The sequence below is a fragment of the Nestor notabilis genome, unplaced genomic scaffold (genome assembly GCF_000696875.1).
Source record: "Nestor notabilis isolate BGI_N333 unplaced genomic scaffold, ASM69687v1 scaffold2365, whole genome shotgun sequence".
In the NCBI taxonomy this organism is placed as follows: domain Eukaryota; kingdom Metazoa; phylum Chordata; class Aves; order Psittaciformes; family Psittacidae; genus Nestor; species Nestor notabilis.
Window position 1 is genome coordinate 109,827 of NW_009928645.1, and position 22,491 is coordinate 132,317.

General features: G+C 42.9%; 1 protein-coding gene across 1 annotated transcript in view; it reads left to right on the forward strand.

Annotated features, from left to right (window-relative positions):
* LOC104405773 (nesprin-2-like) overlaps window positions 1-22,491 on the forward strand; it is a gene marked incomplete at its 5' end in the record, with an annotated part of 148,639 nt that overhangs the window by 109,092 nt on the left and 17,056 nt on the right. Inside the window, 9 exon segments of the mRNA XM_010014581.1 lie at window positions 73-227; window positions 524-665; window positions 1,138-1,232; window positions 3,203-3,437; window positions 4,856-5,050; window positions 5,780-5,905; window positions 7,796-7,951; window positions 11,679-11,837; window positions 12,846-13,012. Of these exon segments, the coding sequence (XP_010012883.1) occupies window positions 73-227; window positions 524-665; window positions 1,138-1,232; window positions 3,203-3,437; window positions 4,856-5,050; window positions 5,780-5,905; window positions 7,796-7,951; window positions 11,679-11,837; window positions 12,846-13,012 (1,430 nt within the window).

Here is a 22,491-nt window from a genome sequence, read left to right on the forward strand (position 1 = left end):
AGGCTTCTGTATTTCTTTGAAATGCACGAAAGGCAGTATTTTTCACAATTAATTTGGCTTTTTTCCTTCCAGAATCACACACTGAAGCTTGCTGCACTTTCTCCAAGCATAGAGAGTTTGAGTGAAGCAAGCATTAGGTTGCCACTCAGTGACTTCACCCTGAAGAAAATGCAGAGCCTGATTCGGCAGTGGAGTCAGAAAACAGCAGCTGCTCTGGAATACTGCAGGTCCGAAACACAAACACAAAATTGCTAACCATTTCTGTGAGGATAATCAAAGCCAAATTAAAGAACGGGAAGTCTTGCAATCTGTTCTCAACTTTCTCTTGCCCTTTCAGTAGCTATTTGTGTTCCAAGTCACTTGAAGCAAAATTCTGGATATTCATAGGTGAAGAAGGTAGCAAAGTGCTAAGCAAAACCCTACTATGTTGTTATTACCAACTGCCATGTTAGACCATATGCAAACATAGCCAGAAAAACAACCACCAACACAATAGTTTCTGATTATTTCTTTTGTTTTACAGTATGGAAACTCAAAATGATGAAAAGAAGTTCTTTCAGAAATGTGAAAACTGGATGAAATTCCTAGAAAAAATGAAAGAGGCCTTAAAAACAAATATTCCAGTACAGTTTGAAGAACTGCAAGAGCAACAGAGAGTGTATGAGGTAAAGCTAACTCTAAAAATGGAAGCATCTTCTTGGCAGGAAATCACTAAAAATGCTACATTTTTAAATTAGACCTGGGCAGAGTTTTACAGAGCATTTCACTCTTAAATTGTGGCCTTGTACTTATTCAGAGGAAAACTTTGAAATGTGAAAATCATTTTCCAAAATGGATGGCTCCTGGTTTTGCAGCAATTAGACCTTTAGAAGTGCATCCTCAAGTGTTGTGTCATGGAAGTCCTAGGTTTCTCCAGTCCTGAGGCTGCTTGCGTGTCTGCCTGTCCTAGGGCACTGAAGCCTGTGGCAACTAGCTAGGCAGTTTGCTGGCAGTCTGTCAGGAACTTTAACAGTTTCTGGAAGAACCACATTTAAAACAAAATGTTTTCACAGCGTATTTCCATTTTGACCAGTTGTCAGATTTTGGTGGAAATCTGTTTCAATTAATAGAAAAAACTTGTTTTTATGGTATTTTCAGATGCTGCAAACTGAGATTTCCATAAGTCAGCAGACATTTAATTCTATCATAGCAAAAGTTCTACTCTCCTTGGAATCTGGAGAAGCTGCAAAAAGGTAATCTATCAGTTTTTCTCCCTAAGATCTCGGTAATACAGTGAATACGCTCTCTTCTTTGGGAGTATTGAATATTTGCTCTCATGAGGACATATACACAAATTCTTGAGTGGGTTCACTCTTTAAATATCTTCACTGCACATTTTGCACAAGTGTGAAGAGGTGCAAAGACAAAGAAATACTGGTGCCCTGGCCAGACTGCATTTTGGATAGTAACTGGATGTTCTGCCTAACAAAAATAATTACTCCTGAACAGGAGGCTTCCTTGTCTACTGCTACCCTGCAGCTGTTGAAACTACAGTGGTTGAGAAGCTACCTTCTTACAGAGCTTAGTGAGAATGCTGCTTATGAAGGATCCTTTCTCTCTTCATAAACCTCTGCTTTTTAAAGTGCAGAGGTCTGAGACTATCCGCATTGCCCCTGGCACGCATGATACAGCATTGAGTCACCAGCACACAATCCAAAACATATGGTAGCTAAGCCTGTTTTTTATCAGTATGATCTTATACTTTTCTCTCAATCAACGTAGACTGAGAAGCAGCAAGTAATAATTGTGAGCAGAGATTCAACTGCCTTAGGCGTTTCTGCTGTGAACACATTACCTCTCTCTGCCAGAGCCTGCTGCTTCCAGAGATGTGGCAGGACATCATGTGTGCTCCCCTTGGCCACTTCAGTACAAAAACCATAGCTTAGCTTAAAGCTGCTAGGGAAGTAGGACTAAACTAAGCAAAGCTGCTGGATTTTTGCATGGAAACTAGCCCCACAAACATAGGTGTTTGTGTAAGAGCTAATCTGGGGGCCAGGGCCTCCTGCGGAGGAGGAAAATTGGCAGATGGGGGTTGTCTTAATCACTCCAGCTAGACCTGCTGGATCTGTGTCCTGGGTTGCATCAAAAGAAGCATGACCAGCAGGTTGAAGGAGGTGATCCTGCCCCTCTACTCTACTCCCATGGGACCCCACTTGAAATACTGTGTACAGTTCTGGTGTCCTCAACATAAAAAGGACATGGAGCTGTTGGAGCAAGTCCAGAGGAGGTCCACAAGGATGATGAGGGCACTTGAGCACCTCCCGTATGAAGACAGGCTGAAAAAGTTGGGGCTGTTCAGCCTGGAGAAGAGAAGCTGCATGGAGACCTCAAAGCAGCCTTCCAGTATCTGAAGGGGGCCTATAAGGATGCTGGGGAGGGACTTATCATCAGGGACTGTAGTGGTAGGACAAGGGGTAATGGGTTTAAACTTAAACAGAGGAAGTTCAGGTTAGATACAAGAAAGAAGTTCTTGACTGTGAGGATGGTGAGGCACTGGAATGGGTTGCCCAAAGAAGTGCTAAAATGCTCCATTCCTGGCAGTGTTCAAGGCCAGGTTGGACAGAGCCTTGGGCAATATGGCTAATGTGAGATATCCCAGCCCATGGCAGGGTGGTTGGCAGTAGATGATCTTAAGATCCTTTCCAATCCAAACCATTGTATGATTCTATGATCTAACCGTGTTGTAGAAGCCAAAAAACTGGTTGAATAGGTTCAATAACATCACAGAGCTTTTTCACTTTACAGTTGAGTCCTGCTGCTGTAGGATACAGTGATGGTTGAACTCCCCCTTACAGCCTGGTAAAAACAGAGATCAATTTTGCAGTATAATCACAGAGACCTTGTCTTACTTGCATTGACCTTCATGTTCTTCAGAGAGGTGTTTAATGCTTATTGTTTCTGTGATGGCTGTACTATGTATGTTGCTATACCAGAACAGCAGGAACGACTTGCATTATCCATTGTTGTATCCTATAAGAAGTTTTTGGATTGCATAAAAGATGAAATACAGAGAGCAAGGGTGAACTTAGGGCTGCACAGAGGTTTTTGCATAGTTGAGAATCATGACTGGAATACGATGTTGCAAACGGAAATCCATCACAATTATTGTTAAATGCAGCCTTGAGATCAAAATATGTTAACACTCAACATTTGTCATTTGCAGAACAGAGTTTATTTCCAAGCTCACATTGCTGAAAGAAGAGTGGCAGAATGTCATCCGGATGGTTCAGCAAAGGAAGACAGATATTGATGGACGCATGAGCCAGTGGCAGCTCTTTAAGAGTTCGCTGCAGAGTCTCAGCAGACTTCTTGATGATACAAATGGCTTCCTTGTAGCCGCGAAGAGCCAGGACTGCTACAGCCTTTACCAGCTTAGAATTCTAATTTATGATTGCAAGGTACTGTATTTATTTCTCATAAATCTAAAATCTGTGGGTTTTTCTCAGACTGAAACAACTTCTGTCCAGTAAGGGAAAAAAAAAATTGTATGCTTTATGGGGAAAAACTGTTGCTGACACTTTGTCTTAAAGCTGAGCACAGATGAGATAACAGTGACATTGTGAAAGGCTCATTATATTAGGAAACTTCCTGGTCATTTAGTAAACTTGTATGCTTTAAAAATATTACTAGTATGAACATGGAAATGTAGGGTGCCAGGAAAATTGGACAGAAACCCTGGTAAGCAGGTACCCTCTAGGTCTGTGTGAATTTTATTGATGTGGCTGCTGAATGCAGGCCTTGCAGTTCACCTGAAGAAAGCAGACACATGCATGGCAAGACAGCCTATATGGGTCCTGTGTGTGCAGGGATGGGCAGGAGGAGCCAGGAGCAGAGAATAAAGCACTTGGAATGGAGTCTGTCCTTGGAGCCACCACTCCAGGATCACAGACACGGGCAGCAGTTCTTCAGGGCATTTGAGTTCTGCATTTTACATGCAGTGGAAAAAAAACAAAACAAACCCCCCACACATATTTTCCTTTGTTAATTTTGTATGTTTTGGGTTTTCATTTATTCATGCACCTTTTTGTTTTCTAGGAAAGTAAAAACAAGCAGTTGCTTAAAGCAATCTAAAACCCTTCAAAAATGTATTACTGAATGCTATTGGCACAGCCTGAGATTTACTGTGTTCCCACACACCTGGTGTTGACGGGTTAGCCCATTACCAGCATTACATTTGATGCTTGCTGTATTTATTTCATCTGTATTTTTACCTGCTCTGTGAAGATTATTTTTAGTATATTTTACAAGTTAGCATTCATGCTTTTCCTTCATGAGAAAAGCCAGGAAGTCTCCTCCCGCCTACTCCTACTTACCCTTCCCTCCTGCTGTTGTTTTACAGAAAGAAACAATTATCATATCTGCTTGTGTTATAGACCAATTTGTGTTTCAGGCAAAGTATTACTGATGGCTTAATTCACTTGGAATGTGTGATGATTAACAGACATGTTATCTCTGAAAAAATCATGTTAGTTGTTGATGCTAGAGATAATAACAGATCTTAAACTGGTTTCTTATTCTGAATAACTCATACATCTGAATATCCATCTTTCTGTAACTGCTGCAGTTTTACTCTATAGATTCAGCCTGTGAAAAGCTATTGTAGAGTTTTATAAATCAGAAGATCAAAAAGAATCTTATTTTTTCTGAAATTAAAAAAGCAGATAGGAAATGAGCTGTTTATTACTGTTTCATGAATGTGAACAAATAGTGCCTTGAAACTCCCTTTGTAAGTCTTCACTTGTTCCCAAGTGAAATGCAAGCAAAGTACTTCTAAAGCTTGCTAAGAAAGCTTAGAAACTTTTTTTTTCTTTTCAAGGCTAAGGCAGTGATTCTTCAGAGGTGGCAAGCCATGTACTCCTTAACTGTCGATGTCGGGGAGAAGTTGCGCACTGTCTCCGATCCAGAGACCAGCACTCTTCTCCAGGAGGAGCTCAGCCAGTTACAGCAGAGTTGGGGGAACACCCAAACCCTGCTGCAGGAGAAGATAATGCAGCTCAGCAGCACCATACAGGTACATGATGCCCTCTCCAGGGAGGAGCAGCACCTGCTTCTCTGGCGTTGGGTCTCAAGAGCTGCCCTGCCCCACTGTCCTCAGGGCTGAGCTCTCTAGCAACAAGGCAAATGCTGAACTGCTGCTTACAGCAGAGGGGCTCTGAGGGAATTGCCTGTCATATGCCATTAGGGCTTGTGGCAAGCTAAAACTGGTCCCCTGATTCTCCAAAGGAAATGGGTTGGCATCCATTTGTTGCAACAATGGGCGTACCTGCTCTGATTATTCTCATGATCCCTGTGGTCTGGAGCACTCTCTTGCTTTGGGATGTGAAGCCTGAGCTAAAGTTCAGCTTAGAGGAAGATGATTGTTGTTGCACCTCTAAAAAGAATGATAGCCATTTCCTTAGAGCAGTGAATTTTCTTTCATGGCTAACAACACACATGCTGTCATCTGTGCAATCCCCAAACTAAAAACTATGCTTAACACCTATTGGGTTGGACAAAACAAGATGAGCAAAACTGCTCTGTAAGGCAAACCTTAAATAAAAGAGGGGGGTTCAAGTTCTGTAAATCCATGAGTCAAAATCTTGTGGGTGGTATGTATTGAAAAGAAAATGCAGATAACCAGAGTACATGATTGTTTATTTAAGTGGGTTGAAGAGGCTATTTTGCAACATATCCATGTGGTTCAGTATGTCATGCTGAAGTATCTTCACCTTTTATAACTTCCTTGTGTCTCCTTGAGCAGATTTGGGACTCCTGTGAAAAGCAAACCAAGGAATTAGAAAGCAGGCTGCAAGAGCTGAAGGACAAAGTAAAAGATCCACTTCCTGTTGAACATGAAGAGCTCTACAAAGCCAAGGAACACATGAAGGTATCAAACTGCCTTATTGTATTTAAATAGATGTAGTCTTTGCAGGACACCTGATCTCTGTAAAACCAGTTTTCCCTCTTACCTCTTTTCAGTGACACTGCATTTCTCTCCTTTATAACGTCCTGATTACTGCTAATCAGCAAAGTCCAGCTGACCAAGAACACTACAAGAAGAATAGTAGTGTTTGGATTTTATTTTTCCTGCTTCCTCTCCCTTTCCACAGTCTTAATTTATAAAATAAGCAATTCCTTAAAGAAAAGGAAAAAACCTCCTGGTTTCAGGTCAATTGGCTGCTGTCCTAGTGGTTGAATCTCCCTTTTTGTTTTCAGTCCATTTTGGACAGGAAGTTCCTCAAATAACTTTGTATGTCTGCAGAACACCATGCACACCTGTGGGATCTGACAATAATTAAAGAGAAGGAAAATTAAGAGCAAGGGAGTGGCAGAAACCCTGGCAGCCCACAGTGCCCCATGAAAATTAAATGGCAAGGAAAGTATTTCCAAGAGGTAGGAGGCATTTTGTCTGGACTGGTCAATCTTTCATCATCCTTTTATGAAGTGAATTGTTGACCTATGTAGTGGGAACAAATAAGCTTATTAACGAGCCAAGGCTTTGAACTCATTATCAGCTGTCTGAAATCTTCTTTGTGAGTTCTGGCAGCCTTTCCCACAGCAGCAGTCTTGCTGTAGCCCTGAATTATTTGTGAGAGGGCAGCACACAGCTCCTGCCTCTAACTCAGAGAAATTCAGCTGCAGAGGCGTCAGGGTCAGACAGTGCCACTGCAGTTACTGCTCTTGGGTGTCACAGTATAATGGAAAAAAGGACCCAAATGGCATGGGGGAACCTTCTTTCCTCTCCCTGCATTTCACTTTTCTATGGAATAAAGCTGTTTTTCTCTATAAGCCTGGACCTTGTACAAGGCTTATACAAAGTCCCATGAAATTCCATTGTTAGTTCGATTAATGCAGGGATTCAACCCTTGTCACGATATATAAATGATTTTTTGCACATCTGTAGGGAGTAATTTGTTGTGAGCTCTAGTAAATTTTAGTCTCAGGTTTGGGTTGTTTTTTTTCCCTCCAGTGTTGAAGCAGATCACATTTCTTTTATGATTTAGATAAGCAACAGGCTCAAAAGACCTCTGAAAATGCTCACAGGGCTTAGACCCTGCACACTTCTCCTGATACAAACACTCGCCATTTTTGCCCTCTAAAATGAGACAAATTGGATCCTCTCTAAGAGCTGGTTTTCGTTGGAGGAGCCAGTGACACTTCCCAGCAACTGCCTCGCGAAATAGGACCTAGTACCTGGTTTGTAGAGAATCGCATTTCCCAGCTGTGTGCAGTGGTGTCTCTGCTTTTTAGGTGACAATTTTAACACTGATAAGGAAAGTGCATAAGCTTGTTATAAAGGGAGAGTCGGGGGAATAAAGGAGAAAAGAGAGTGTGTTTCTGTGAATGAGCAGTTCAAAATCTTCACAATCTGATAGAAGTGCCGGTTAAATCTTTCATTAGAGAAGGGAACCAATTTTACTTTATTTAAATGAATAAGCTGAACTGGGGGGAAAAATGCAGGTGAAAAGCAACTTGGCCTAAATAATAAAAAAAAATAAAAATGGGCATGTTCCTTCTGGGATGTGAAACCCCAAACGCTGCCCTGGAGCACGGGGAGCTGCAGGGATCATACAGCGGGGGCTGCTGCACATCGCAGCAGCTCTGCCCTGGGCTCCAGGGGGCTCGGAGCCCGGCCCTCAGCCCACCGGAGAGCCTGCATGGGCTGTGCACATTCCCATCCTCTCCTCCCCCACGGGCCAGGCAGGGGATTAACGAGCAGGTTTGGAAACCAGAGGAGCTTAGTGCCAAGGCTTGTTCTGGGTGCGTTTCCATGCAGGAGCTGGAGCAGTCGCTGGCAGACTGGGCCCACAGCATGAAGGAGGTGCAAGCCCGGACGGTGCAGCTGGCGGACTGCGTCCTCACCGAGGACGTGTCGGTGCTCAAGGAGCACGTTGAACATCTGCACAGGCAGTGGGGAGAGCTCTGCTTGCGGGTAAGGCGTCCACCTCCTCTGGGGTCTTGTAGTGGGACATTCACAGGGCCTGGCAGCAAAGGGGAAGCAGGTTCGCAGGCGGGATTTCTCTTGGGCTGGCCTCACTTCTGCAATCTAGGATGGGAACGGGGTTTCTCCTGGTGCTCCTGACCAGGACTGAAGTTTGTCCTTGCTTCCTGCACCTACACTGCTGCGATTTCTTCTGTTTTTCTTTTTTTTTTCTCTTTTGCATGCGCTTTGTAACTAGTGAGTGCCTGAATTGCACAGAGCTCTGATGCAGCTCTTTACTGAAATAGGTGGCTTTGTTCTGGGCTGCCAAAGGGAGGGAGGGAAGGGAGGGGAGAGGGAGAAACACAGGAATTGCCTGAGGGCATGAAGCAGGGAAAGGAAGGGGGAGGTCATGCAATCTGATGTTTAAAAAAAAATGCCAGGAGAGCTGATAAAGGAAACTTCAGTGTGTTTAAATACTGGCTCCTTGGGTTTAAACACATTAAGAGCTGACTTGTCTTTTCTGTAGCAGTACAATACTGCGAAACATTTGCATTCTTTGTGGCTTATTGCTATATTACACTTAATTAAGTGATGCGTGTAAAATTGCTGGGGAACATTTACCAGCAAAGTCACATGAACTTGATTCATTAGGCTGTTATGCAGTTTGAATGTGTGTTTACTTTGCCCTGTTAACAGGATTGGAAGAAGTAAAATACTTTGGGGTCTTAAGTTATGCTGGATGGCTCTACATGCCAGCAAGCCAGACTCTTGCCTCTTTTACTCACAAGTCAAGAGCTTTGGTTTTACACTTTGTCAAAAAGTATTGGCGCAAGTTAGCATTTTGTGCCTAACTCTTAATCGGCCAAAGGTAAAGCAGTCTTGGTGGTGTAATAGGGAATATTGCCAGAGTAATGAACAGCTGTGCTTATTTCAGAAACTTTGGTGTGATGAAAATAGTGATTTGGGTTAAGTGTTTGGTTTGGGGTTTTTTTGCGTTGCAATGAGAAAGAAGAAATTAACATCTTTGGCTTAAACTGGGCTTTGCCTTTATCTACAACCAGCTTTTTCTATGTTAACTGTTTCTGAACTCTGAAAATAATTCCACAGACTCCTTCCCCCCTCCTGAGACATATAGGCCATTTTTTTAAATCAAATGCCTGAACCATTTTCCTAATGGAAATCTGTGGTTGAACTCGTAAGTTAGAGAACGTTATTGGTTTTTTGGTCAACTGCTGATGCTGTTTCAGCTGTGGTGAGCAGCTGTGAAAATTAACTTTATCTTTTGCATGTACCCCACTACAGTCTACCCAAGAAGTAATTTCCTGTAGTAATTTAGAGTTCTGATTTTATTTAAAATTTCCATTTTAATTTCCTGAGGGAACAACATCTAGTTCAGTCTGATTTGGAGACAAGAAAAGGGTGACATTAATGTGACTGTGTTAGGCACACAGAAATCCGTAATGGGAGGAATCTCTTCTATGCTGGAGTGAAGGGATGTGCTGAAATGTTTACACAGCCCTGTCGGGCCTCCCCGCTCAGCCTGCACCGATGCTCAGCGCCAGACACGAGGGTATGAAAGCAGACTTGATGGGTTCTGCTGCTAGCATGACTGCTTTGTTTTGGCTAACAAAATAGAGGAGTCAGGATGTACTGTGTGAAGAAAAATCTGCAGTATAGATGCAGAGAGGTGAAAGCTGTTTAGAGTGAACCACTCTGCATCTGTCACAGCCACAGGAGCAGGGCAGCCACACACTCACACTTAGTGAGCATATGCACTCAAGCAACTAGCATTTACATAGCTGCCCTGGCAAGGTACATGTAGGTCAAAGATTAAACTATTTGTATCAGCAAGTACCCTGTCCTAAAGAACACTAGGGTATAGGTTGGACCTAACCTTGATAGTTTTAGCCTCCCTTGGGAATGCTCAGATTCCTCCTGCATCATGCTGTGGGTACAAAATGAATCTGGTACCAGGGCACCTGGTACAAGGAGAAAGTGCTCAAAGCAGTGGCTTGAAGGAGTCATGTTCCTAGAAGCTTTTCTGGGGGATTTTTCCTGCTTTACCCTCAATCTGTATTTCTTAGCCAGCTAAAAGGTGCTTCTTGCTCTTAAAATCCTGCCTTGCCCATGCTTAGCAGGCAAAAATGGAGTCAGGATCATTTCAGGATTTTAACAATGGTTTTGCTGACATGCATAGTGTCTTATTCCACTGACCAAGTTAACTCGGTTCTGCAAGTGGGAGATTGGCAGTTGGAACTAGATGATCTTAAGGTCTTTTCCAACCCTAACTATTCTTTGATTCTATTGGATGCCGCAAATGGTAGAGGAAGGATGAAGGATTTGCCCTTCGTACCTCTGAGGCTGAAGGAAGGAGAGAGCATCCCAGAGCAGAGGCCTTCTTAGGGAGACTTTTTGAGGTCCCTGGGGTCTCTGGAAGACTTCTTCCCATTGAGAACTTTAGAGGTGGTTTCCCTGTGTCCCAAGACAGTGCTTTCGGCTCATCTCTTTACTTAGATCAGCATTAAAGATTCAGAAATCACTTTTATTCCCCATTCCCTCCTAAAAAAAAAAAAAAAAAAAAAAAAAGTCAAAATTTAAAGGACAAAAGCAATATATTGGGAGATCACTTGGTTGCCTCCTGTTTTGATCCTGGTATTACGTGGAGCTGTTCTTGCTTCCACACTTAAACTTGACTCTGAGGGACAAAATAGTGTTAGAGATTAGCCTAGCAGAATCACTAACGGAATTGTGAGGAATCGTATGTTGTATATGGCTCACCTGAGATGTGAAGAGGGAGTGCTTCCTGCCATTGGGTGATATTTAGAGTGGCCATTTATGGCCAAGGCAAGCAAAAGGTTATCCTCAATCTTTAACAGAATTTATTGTCAAGGGTGAAGGGTTAGTTGTTTGTCTTGTTTTATTTTAGTAGAACTTGGACCATTTGTCATGTCCTTTGTCCCATATATCTTAGTACAGGAATCCATCAAAGCAGATAAATGAATAAACATGTATTATTTAAGACCCCTAGGCTAGAAATAAGTACTATAGCTAGTAGAAGAGTGACCCTGCTTCTTTCTGAGATGTTGGAGTGGTGTTACTAGCTTTGGTGATTCAGGTAGCATCAGATCTTAATTTCTCTGTCTAGACAATTTGTTTATCCGTCATGGCAAATGTAATTTTGAGGGGAAAAAAATCCATAGTTCTCAATAAAAAGGACAGATTTTTTTGGAAGCTCTCCAAGAACTGGTGAGCAAATGGAATGAAAAGAGGGAGGTTTTTATAGAGACAAAATAATTGCAGTCAGTAGTTGCAAAGTTTCTCTTGCAGAAAAATAAGAACTTACCTAGCTGTTTTTTCTCTTGTGTTATATATAAGACCATGTTAAACAGTATGTAGTAGCTCTTTGTTTGGCATTTTCAGGTTTTCAGTGAGTAATATTTAAATTGCTGTATAAACTCATTATTTATAAAGCTTATAAATTTTTTTATATTTAATTCTTCAGTTTAATTCTTCTGAGCGAGAGAATCTGGCTAGTCAACTTTTTGCCCTGCTATCCAAAATAAGACTTACTAACAATCAGCTTGCTAGCTTTGAAAAGAAAGCTAAAGATATTTGATACCTGCTCTTGCAAAGTGGAATATTATCATATGCAGAGTAGAAATTAGAAGGCTCATAATTGCTGGTTTCCTTCCCAAAAAAGATGTTGCCAGCAGTTGATGTGTGTGTTTATCCATAGGTGTCTCTGCGTAAGCAGGAGATCGAGGACAAGCTCAATGCCTGGATTGTGTTCAATGAAAAGAATAAGGAGCTGTGCTCCTGGCTGGTACAAATGGAAAGCAAAGTGTTGCAGACTGCAGATGTTAGCATTGAAGACATGATAGACAAATTGCAGAAGGTAAGTAGTAATGCCACTTTTCTTCAATTGCAGTCTGATAGCTTGTTATAGAGACACCATTCCTCATTTCTTCCTTGCCTCTCAAAAGCAATACATCATATAAAACCAGCACGTACAGGCTTTTATGAGAATATGAGCTTTTCTAGGATCAGCATTTCCCTTCTTCTTGATGTTCAGACTTGGAGCATAATGCAAAACAGAAATGCTGCCTGACTGCAGCTAGGCATGGAGCATGATGTGAGTGTGGTGTGGGGGGTCTGGGTTTTTGGGTGCCAGATGTCCATACAGCACTGCTCAGGGCTTTCCCTGCTGGGGATCAGCGGTGTCCTGGGAGCCTCTCACTGTTCTCAGCACCTCCACTCTTGTCAGCAGTTACAAAACTAGTAGTCAGAGGGCAAAGAAAAGATGGAAGGATTGGGTAGGTGTTATGCCAGGCGAACAAGAAGTTACTACCACCAAAAATAAAACCTAAATCCTCCTCCTTCTCCTTGGTAGCCAGTGCAGTTAGTGCTTTCTAATACTTTTGTATTAGCTTGATTTTAAGCAGGACCATTATTTTGTTGTAGTGTTCCTACCCATGGCTTAAACGTCTTGATATCTAATCCCAGATCTCTGGATAAGAATACCAGCAGAATAAAGCCATCCTTGACTTGAATTTGGGTTCTTTTGAGGTAGCTTGATTGAAAAATTACATTAAATCAGGAAAGCAGAGACAAAATTAGAACATTAAACTGCTATTTTTAGGAGTACTTACTCCTGGCATTTGCAAGTCTTTAAGCTGCTTATTTTTTTCATAGTGGCTTCATTGCTAGAGTGCTTTTCCATTGAGGTTTGGTTTCGTTTTAGTTTGTTTTAAGTGAAAGAGTTCTACATGCTAACGTAGAAACCTCAGCCATGGCAAGCCAAACCTGACCTCAAATCACACACATGGGAAAAGAAACTGATAGTTTTGGTTTAGTTGCTTTGTTTTGCCCAGGAATTAATCAATGTTTTTGTGTATTTTATCAGGATTACATGGAAGAAATAAACCTGTTCAGTGAAAATAAGCTTCATTTGAAACAAATGGGCGATGAGCTAATAAAGGCTAGCAACAAGAGCCGAGTTGCAGAAATAAATGATAAACTCAACAAAATCAATGATCGCTGGCAGCATCTCTTCGATGTCATTGGAGCACGGTAAGGAAATTATTTTCAGTGTTATTTATATGAGATAAGTCAGAGGCCAGTGCCCTTGACCATCAGAAACAGACTGACATGACTTCTCAGTTCTGTTGAAATTTATTATTGAGAGTCAAATTACACTGAAGTTAATGTGTTTTCGTTACGACTTGTTGCTGTGTTATGACACCAAATGTCTTAATCTATCTAATGGTTAGAGGGCAGAGTGTAAGAACTCATATGTAATATAATTTTAATGGTAACGATGTAAAAAGAAGAATCAAAGTGATTTCTTTGTTGCATGTGTTGAATTGCAGCTTAATTTTAAGGCAGTATGCTACTAGTTCATTGTGGCTCTTAGGAGAGTCTCCTGTTTTAAGACAAGCCTGTATTTCACCCTGTGTTTGAATACAGAGAAATTTGAGATAGATTCCTGGCCTGTCTCTGTAGTCCAGTCATATTTATATAATGATAATGTTCCTTTTTTGCATTCAAAAGTGTATGAAATTTCATTTAATATTAGTGCTATTTCTTTACTCAGTCTTTTTCCTAAAAACAACTGGAGGACCATGCCACGATTTTGTTTTTTAAATTCAGGATTTTCTGCATGATCGTGAAATGGAAAATACTATCACTTGAAATTAAAACAAAACCAGCATAGTCTAGGCAATAACCTCTTTTTAAGGGATTTAACATCTTTATCATAATTGACAGAACTAAGAACATCATGATTTTAGTATTAGCCTTACTAAGATGATGCCATTTCACTACGATGTCTGGGTTTTTACCACAGCTTGGGAGGAGGATGCTGGGTCTCATGGCCTGACTGGTTTTATTAGTAAAACAGAAATAGTAAGGTAAACAGGAAGTTAGTATTGGTCTAAACTTCTCTCCCAAGGTTTTGTTTTGCTGTAACCACCCTCTCTGAATCCTCAGACGCTCTCTTGCTCAGTTAACATTTGGGACAGATAAGGCAGGTGGTTGTGCTGTGACAATATGCTGCTGGGTGTGCTAGATCTTAATCAAGAACGAGATCTGAATTAAGAGTGACACATGAGCTGTAAATAATTAAGCACAGAAGCTACCTTCTTAAGTTCTAACACTTCACAGATAGTCTTGCAACAGTTGTCTCTAGGTGTCTTTGTATTTGATATGGGGTAGGAAAAAAAGATCTTTTGTAACAGCACTTTTTCTGTTCTAATATTAGGGTAGCATGTCACTTTTAAAGCACTTTTGTGATCATTTATGTTCTGCCGTGTGTTAGTTTTGAATTGTAGCGATTTTAAAATGCAGATTAAAATGCACCATTTTAAACTGAGGTAAACATGGCACATTTCTAGTAATCCTTAGGAAAATGTGCTAAGGAACTGATGGGATATTTAAAGAGAGATATGTCAGTCTTACTCAAGTAGCCTGTGACAACAGAGCACTTGTTTGTCTACCTGGGTTGTCTTAAATCTTTACCTTCAGACAAGTGTATAATGGTGCTTTAAGGTACATTAATGCGGATTTGCCTACAGCATCAGCATAGCTCCCAGTATTGCATATCTAAATGGATATTGCAGCTCCTGGGGAGTTAGTGTGATGCTTGTTCCTGTGTTCTTAATCCCAAAAAGGTCTGGAACATGCCAGCTACTACTTGTGATTTCCACCAACTTTGTGCTCAGGACCAGAGTAATGAACTTGAAAGGACCTGACAAATTGTGGTTTGAAGCAGCTCCCTCAGTGGTCCCAGGTTATCAGGCAGCCCATTGGGCTCTGCTGGTCCTTTTGGATTTAATACTAATGGAGGTTCAGCATTTTGCAGCATGGGTGTAGCACATCTCCTTCTTCACCTAATCCGTCTTGGTTGGTCTTGGCTCGCAGATCAGTTGTTCTCAGCTGCTCAGTCATCACTAACCATCAGGCTGGACACACACATAGAATCTGAGTATGGTCCTAACGGTTTATTTTGCCCTGTTTACAACCTTCCAACTTTTTGTTTTGGGATCGCTGCTGTAGTGGTGGCTTGAAGGAATTAAATTAGGCTTCAGTTGCCTGAAATTTGCATCTCAGTCACAGATATGCTTTGGGGTACTCGGGTGGAGGATCCTCCTATGCTTTCAGGTAGCCTTTCTTAAGTTCAGGTATTGGGGAGGAGGCAGCAGTTCTACTGATAACTGATATACCACAAGTTGGGCCTCTTGTGGGAGCAGAGCAGAGCAAAGGAGCCTTGGGCTGGAGGCAAGATGAGCTGTGAGCATGGATTGTAATGTCCCATGCTATCAAACTGTCTCCTTTTATAGGTTGCTTCTGCAAAAACTTAGAAAAAAAATATTGTGTTTAAGTTGTGTTGAAAAAGCACATGAAAATAGAGTGGTGGCAGAATATCATGTTGGTCCCATTGCACGAAGCCATCACAATCCAGACATCCTCACACCATCTCAAAAATGCAGTCACCAGTTTCATACAGTGGATAGAATGGGTTGGCTCCAGGGAGCTCAGAGCCTGTGGGACATGGTACAGGGGCTGTGCATGCACTGCTTTCTGGCAGAAGAGAAATTGCAGCACTGCACAACTGATGCTGTAGTGGCATACCGGGCACCGCTTCATTTCTTGGCGAAGATAAAAGGGATGGAGGAGATGCTTCGGGGCAGGACTGCCAGAGGGCTGAGGAAACTTTGAGGCAACTGAGGTAGGAGAATGCTGCCTGGAGAGAAATGGTTGATTTTGTCTGTGACAGGGAGACAAATCTTGTCTTGCTCCTGAAAAAGCTACTTGTAGAAACTTATTTTCACAGCACCTCCATGTGCTATGAAATGAGGAGGTGGGAGGAGTATAAAATAAGCTGTATCCATAAGGGAGTCTAAATGAGATTTATAGCCAATATCAGTTCTGTGGTTTCTGATGCCTCCATGACTGACCTTGAAACCTCGAGTTAACATTTCATCTTCTCTATAGTGGAGCATATGGCTGTGTGATAACAAACATGAAACCAAACCATTCTTGAGTCAATGTATCGATACAGAGCATTCCTCCTGACAGTTTATTTCACATTTTTAAACCAATAAATGTCCTGGGACAGATGGACGGATTAGGTGAGCTCTCCATTTAGTCCCTGAAGTGATTCTCATAGTTCATGGTGACAAGTTCAGATTGCCCATATGGAGGCACTTGCAGGACTTAACACTTCCATTATATGCCTATGCTCAGCTTGTGTGGTGACAGAAGCTTTGACGCATGTGCTGCAGCCAGAGGGTGGCTTGGTGCAAACTTGCAAGTCTCAAAATGTTAATTCTCATTGGGATAAAGTAACCATCAATGCATTAGCATGTCTGGAAAGGAGAAAAATGAATTTCTGTTCAGCTTGCAAGATACTCTTACCAGGGGAGGTTCATAGTCTCTGTTGGTAGAGCAGGAATACAAATATACAGGCAGAAAGGGAGCATTGTGCTGCATGTAAAAATGGACACATCAAACCTCTTTTATTCTCTTGCCACCAACCTCATAGCAGCACCCTCAGAAGAAACCACTACATGCTTGGTTTGGACTTGGGTGAAGGCCTGAAACAGTAGGAGAAGGAGCATACATGCTTCACGTGGGTGGTAGACAGCCAAAACCCCTTTGAGTGGGATTTACATCCCCAGCCATGAATTAATGGGCAAGAATTGCTAACGACCTGTGGTGTGCATGGCCATGTTCCTCAGTGTACTTCCCTGGCCCATTCACCACTAATACCAGCTTCCCAGCCCCACAGCTAAGTGTTTGCCTTCTGTGTTGATGATTGCATAGTGCCTGCTGGCAGGCTGGAGGAGCACCCATGTGGTACGGGGGGATGTGTGCTCTGCCTGGGGTAGTGCAGTGGGTTGGGATTTTGCTTTTGAGCCTTCCTTAAAGCCATGAGCTTCATCAGGGGCTTCCTCCAGCAGATTTGGGTCTGCAGAATGGCCTCTACAGTAACAGATGTTACATTTCTGTACCTCAAGGTATCCAGCAGCTCTTCTCACTGCTGCTAAGCTGTGGATGGGGGATGCTATTTCTCAGCTGTTCTGGCTGGGGCACTCTGCAGTGTGTTTTCTTTACTTGGTGGGTCTGGTCCATGTTTTCAGCTTTGTAGAGAAAGGCACATTTTTTGTGTACGTAGCAGGAATGGGTTCAAATGACCCATGAGTGTGAGCATGAAAATAAAGGGAACCTACCAAGGCCAGATGTGCCTTTTCATTCTTTTAAACATTCATCCTCAGAAGTGTTCAGAAGCTGCCAGCCATCGTTGCAGTGTCCAGGAATCTTAAACTGCCACAACCAAAGTCAGACCCTTCCTTCCCACTTGGGAGATTTCATGGTGTCTTCAGCTGTTTTCCTGCATACCCCAGATGAAATTCCCAAACAGCCTGAAACTGCTCAAGGTTGCAGTAAAATGGTATGGACTTGAGGTTCTCTCCAGTGACACCACTTTGAGCTGTGCAGGGGCACCATGGAGATTTTATTTATATAGCCACTGCTCTGTGCCTGCCCTTCTTTTCTGCTCTGCACTACAGCTGGGCTGCCACTCCAGTGGCAGTGAACCCCGGCTTGGTAGGCACAGGGAGCAAGCAAGTTCACAGCACCTCTTGGCTGGTCTTTCTATTTATTTTCCACCACATTGCTTATTACCCTTTGGCAGGGCAAACTCCCAGGCACCGTGTGTTGGTGTGTTGTCCTACACTGCTGCAGCTCACAGTCAGTTCAAAGGTCTTTTTAAACTGCTGCAGATCAGTATTGCATGGCAAGGAAGCAGAGTATGCTGCAGGGAGACCCCCAGGTAAACGTTAACAACCATGTTCAGCAGAGTTGTGCTAGTTTGTGTCAATACCACTTGAAAAATCTCATTCTTGTATTTATGTTGATGGAAAAAAAAAAATTATTATCCAGACAGGTGAAGTCTTACTTGCAAAGTACTTGATTTCTTTCAGTGTTCTCCAGGCTCCCCGTCCTTTAGGGATTATGCTTCTCTTTGGTGCAAAACCTGTGACAGAATTCATTATCTTATTAGGCAGGATGGTTGGACTTATTTTGGTTATGCAATGTGTGCTGAGGTGTGACAGGAGCAGGGGGAGCTGGTGGTGCAAGGGCAGTCTTGTCTTCTGCATGCTGTCACCATTCCCAATGTCTGCCTGTCAAGCTGCAAGCATTATTTCCCCATTTTCTGAGATGTACCATTTTGAATGTGTTTTTGAACCTCCCAGTGCCATAATCAGGTTAAACTGTCGAGGTGACTGGGCATGATTTACCTGTGCAAACGTCTGAAGCTCTCTCAACAGTGTGCAGGGTCTTCCCAGGCACTTTTTATCCTGCCTTGAATTGAATATGAGCGATTGGCAAGCCAATACAGGTCTGTGGAAAATTACCTGAATACTGAAAAACCTTTGCATTTTTGGTGGGATTATCATAGCTTCTTTATTTTTTTCCTGATCCTGCCTGGGTGGGGAGTGACTTTCAATCCAAGGTTCTCCGACTTCCGCCTTTGTTTCCCACCCCGTGATCTCTGGCAGTCATAACACAGAGAAATCATGACTGTGTGTTTTTCACAAATGAATGATGCCATAAATGAAGATTAGGGGTTATTTTGTCCTCCAGCATAACAAGCTACTTGCACTGAAGGCCTTCTGCCTACACTGGAAGGTTAAAGAGAGGACAGGTTAGTGTGTGGGAGATTTAATTCATACTTAAATACCTGGGATATAATTGTAAAGGCATGAGAGCAGAGCGCAGGGGAAGTAAGGATATATCTGTGCGCGTGGTGCCTGTGCGTGGATGTACATTTTCTCGTGTTTTTTTGGGTTTGCTTCAAATTGACTCTGCTGCAAATCATCCGGGTCTGAGGCTCCAGTCCCTCTCTCGCACAAGAAATGAGCACCACATCTACCTTTTTCAGTGCCGAAGCCTCCAGCGTGCAACCTTTTTGTCGCCAGCTGCAGGCAGCTGCTCAGCTGCATTTCTTCCCGTGCTAATTCTCTTGTGTCAGAATAAAGCTCTCATGGTTTTGTTCTGAGAAGGGATGCGGCCATTTGCCAGGTAAAATACCAACCCAAAATGCAGGGGTTAAAACTGGGGAGAGCTACAGTGTGTCCCCAGCTCGGGGGTCGGGGAGGAGGATGACGGACCCCCCCCCCCCCCCCACGCGCGATGCTAAAGCGATGAATAAATAGGGCATCTGTGGAGGAGGGGTTTCCTCTTCCATGACTGCCGTGGTCGCACAGACGGTCGGTCCCCCTTACAGCTTGGGATTTGCAAGCTGAGGAATGGTGTTTTCTTGCGAACCGTAAGTGCCATGTTGGTAGGCGGCTGCGGGTGCGGTCGCGGTGGGGTTAGTCGGAGTAGGCATCGCTGGCGGAGCGGGTCCGGCCTTTCGGCGGGGGGGGGGGGGGAGGGCACCGGCGCGCCAGTGGCTCCCTGCGATTCGCCTTGGACAAGTGGATGAGTGGGAGAGCGGCACGTTAGCAGGAGGAATAGTGCTCAGGGGCCTCTCGCTTAAGATCAGCTGCGTTTGGGGGCTTTGCGCCCGAGTCGGTGGAGAGCTGCGACAACCTTTTGGGCTCCCTGGCAGGGTAACATGAGAAAAGCCTCCTCCGGCACACCCGCTGTTTGCTCTGCTCACTGTGCTAACACAGCCCACAAACACCCGGCTTCCTGTCATTGTACTGGGGCCCTGTGCCGTACAGAGAAGCAGCCTTGCATTTTATACGAAGGCCTAAAATTTGCCTTTGACATCACCTCTCCAGATAGCGTCTTTTTTTCTCGCATGGTTAAGCTCACACGGCAGCTTACTGAACAAAGGTTTCCTGGTCTGTGCATCTCATTTGCTTCACAGGATTGTAAACAGTCCTATCAGGTGGCAGGGCAATTTCAGCTCCTCTTCGGTTAAAAAGAAATGTATGTGGTATCTTCTGAAGACATTTGTGCTTGTGAAGGAGAGTTTGAAATATATGTCAGGATGTTTTTTATCAGACGCTAAAATTTGAATTTTACTTTTTAGCTTATTTGAGCTTCTCTGTACCTTTTAATGCAGCCTTTTGACAACTAATGCAATGCAATTACCAGGCATTTTGCAATTCTTTATGTTTATGTGAATACATTTCAGTCAACCTGGAATTGCCTTGTACTCCTAGATACTTCCTGAGTAGTTACTACAAAATATTCTGTGTATTTGTGGGGCTGTGCAGTGATTCATCCTGAAGCAGCTTGATGTGTTTCTCTTGTAACCCAATGCTGGCAACTTCATCAAGGGTATTAAGACCCAAATCCAATCTCGAGTCAGGTCAGTTAGTCCTTCTGTTCACTTTTGGAGCCAGCTTTTAGTTATAATCTGCTAGTTTTGTTCTTTTTCTGCCATTTCTATTTTGGTGTAAAGATTAAGACGTTTAGAAACTGGCTTTTTTGGCTTATCCCAAGCATCTTATGCATGTGCCCAAGCACTGTTTGGAATCAAGTTATCTTTTAAGTCGGGCCCATTGCAAAGTATAAGAGATGTTTGAGTTTGTTGGGGTTTTTTAGATTAGTGGTGATATCCGTTGAAGTTTTTCAGTTGTTTTTCTGTTTGGGTTTTGGTTTTTTTTTTTTTCTTCTGAGGGCATGTTGAATGGTAAGTTGTCACTGGGAAGTGAACTGCGGATAGGTAGGCCTTTATTTAATAAAAAGTCAGTTTTATCTGTTTGACCAAGTAACTTGAGAATTAGACTTTGTAGAGGAAGAATTCAGTCAACAGTGGGGGCAGCCTCTTCCACTTCTGGGTAACTGAGAGGAGCTGTTTCCTTGAACTGCTGCACTTGAACTTTTATTGCTCTTAATTCATTGTGTGTTAGGTGATTTGTTACCTGGATGTGGGGGGAAGCTTTTTCCCCCAGGCTTGGAGGCTTGCACTGTGCACCACACCCCCCTTACCCCCAAAGCTCCTAAGAGGCCTATCTTTCTAGACAAAGTCTTTCAGGATGCATCTCAAAAGAGTTCATGAGGTTTCTTTCATGCAAAGAGCAGGTAATTTGCAAGAATACTTACAGTGTGCAGAAATGCAGCTGAGAATGGTTGTTGGGAAAGACTTTTGTGATTGTAATTAGTGTATTTTATGTTTTATTTTGAGCTGTAGCAAGACAAATTGCAGTTCTCTGTGACTTCTGTTGCTTCAGTGTAGAACCCTACCGTTTACCTTGGGCTCTTTGCTGACTGCAAGACCAGATGAGTCAGTGCGAGCATCTAGACACAGCTGCCTTCCTATCAACATACTGCACTAGTGTGAGCTTCTGTTAGGTTTTTATTCTTCTCTGGCTGCTTAGCTCATGTTTGAGATTCATGATTTAGAACATTAAGGGTGGTTAAATGACTGACAAATGGCATATTCTATCCAGAATATGCAACAGATTAGATTACTAAATTACAATAATGTGTCTGTAATGGCAATTGCTAGGAAGTAAACACAAGCTCACAGTACCACAATTGTTGCTGTCTTTGATACTGTTGCTTCTAGTAACACTAGTAGATAAAGCCCAAGGTGGTGTGGTAGTATCAGTAACTTGAATTTTAGAGTGCTGTCTAAGACAAAATAATATTCTTGGGGATTCTTTTGCTGCAAAACTCCCACTTGGGTTCTAAAACTGTTGCTTTTTAATTTATTCAATGTGCTGTCAGTCATAGAGACATTTATTTATAATCTAATATTGCTTGGTTTTTCTTCGGACTTCCTTTGCTACATTCACCTACCTGTTATCCAATAAGCAGACTGAAGAAAGATATCTTGCAACCCCTGAATTTTTCTGTAGTGCAACTTCATGATGGCAAAGAGGTGGATACAGGTGGAGGAAGGGGGAGTACAGGGAAGCAGAGATGATACTAAGCACAGTAAGCTGTTGTCTCAGCAGGTTAGCTGTGGCATCAGATGGTCCTAACATGCGTATCTCTTGCAGGTCACCAGAGAGACATTACCAAAGCACTAGTGAGGAATGTCATAGAATATGCAGTGAATACACTGCCACCAGATACAGCCAGGGACAGCGCAGCGATGGAGCGTTCCTCCTGGCTGACCTGAAGCCATGCAAAGTTAACTGCAACAGCATAGATGTTTGGCTCAGACTCTTCCTCAGGCCTGGCTCTTCTAGTGATTCTTCCCTTCAGTGCTCAATACAGAGCCTGTATCATGCCTTCTCTCTATGGAGAATGGTTCCAAATTCCCCTGTCTTTGGTGGGCCACATACCCTGGGGAGTCACAGGCCCTGTTAAGCGTCATAACTATCTGGATCTAAAATGACTTGGTGGGGCAGAAGCAAAGGATAGGGTGGAGAAAGAATTTGTTCTCCAGGTAAATTACTGCCCATCCACGATAGCACAAGAAAATGCAGTTACCAGAGTATGACATGTTCATTGAGTACCACTTAATAGAAGCAGAGCCAGGAGCAGGAAGATTTATGTAGCAGCTGTTTGCTTGGGAGCCAGATGCATTCTTCATGCAGGGTTGAACTTGGGAGCTGAGCTCTGGAAAGAGCTTGTTA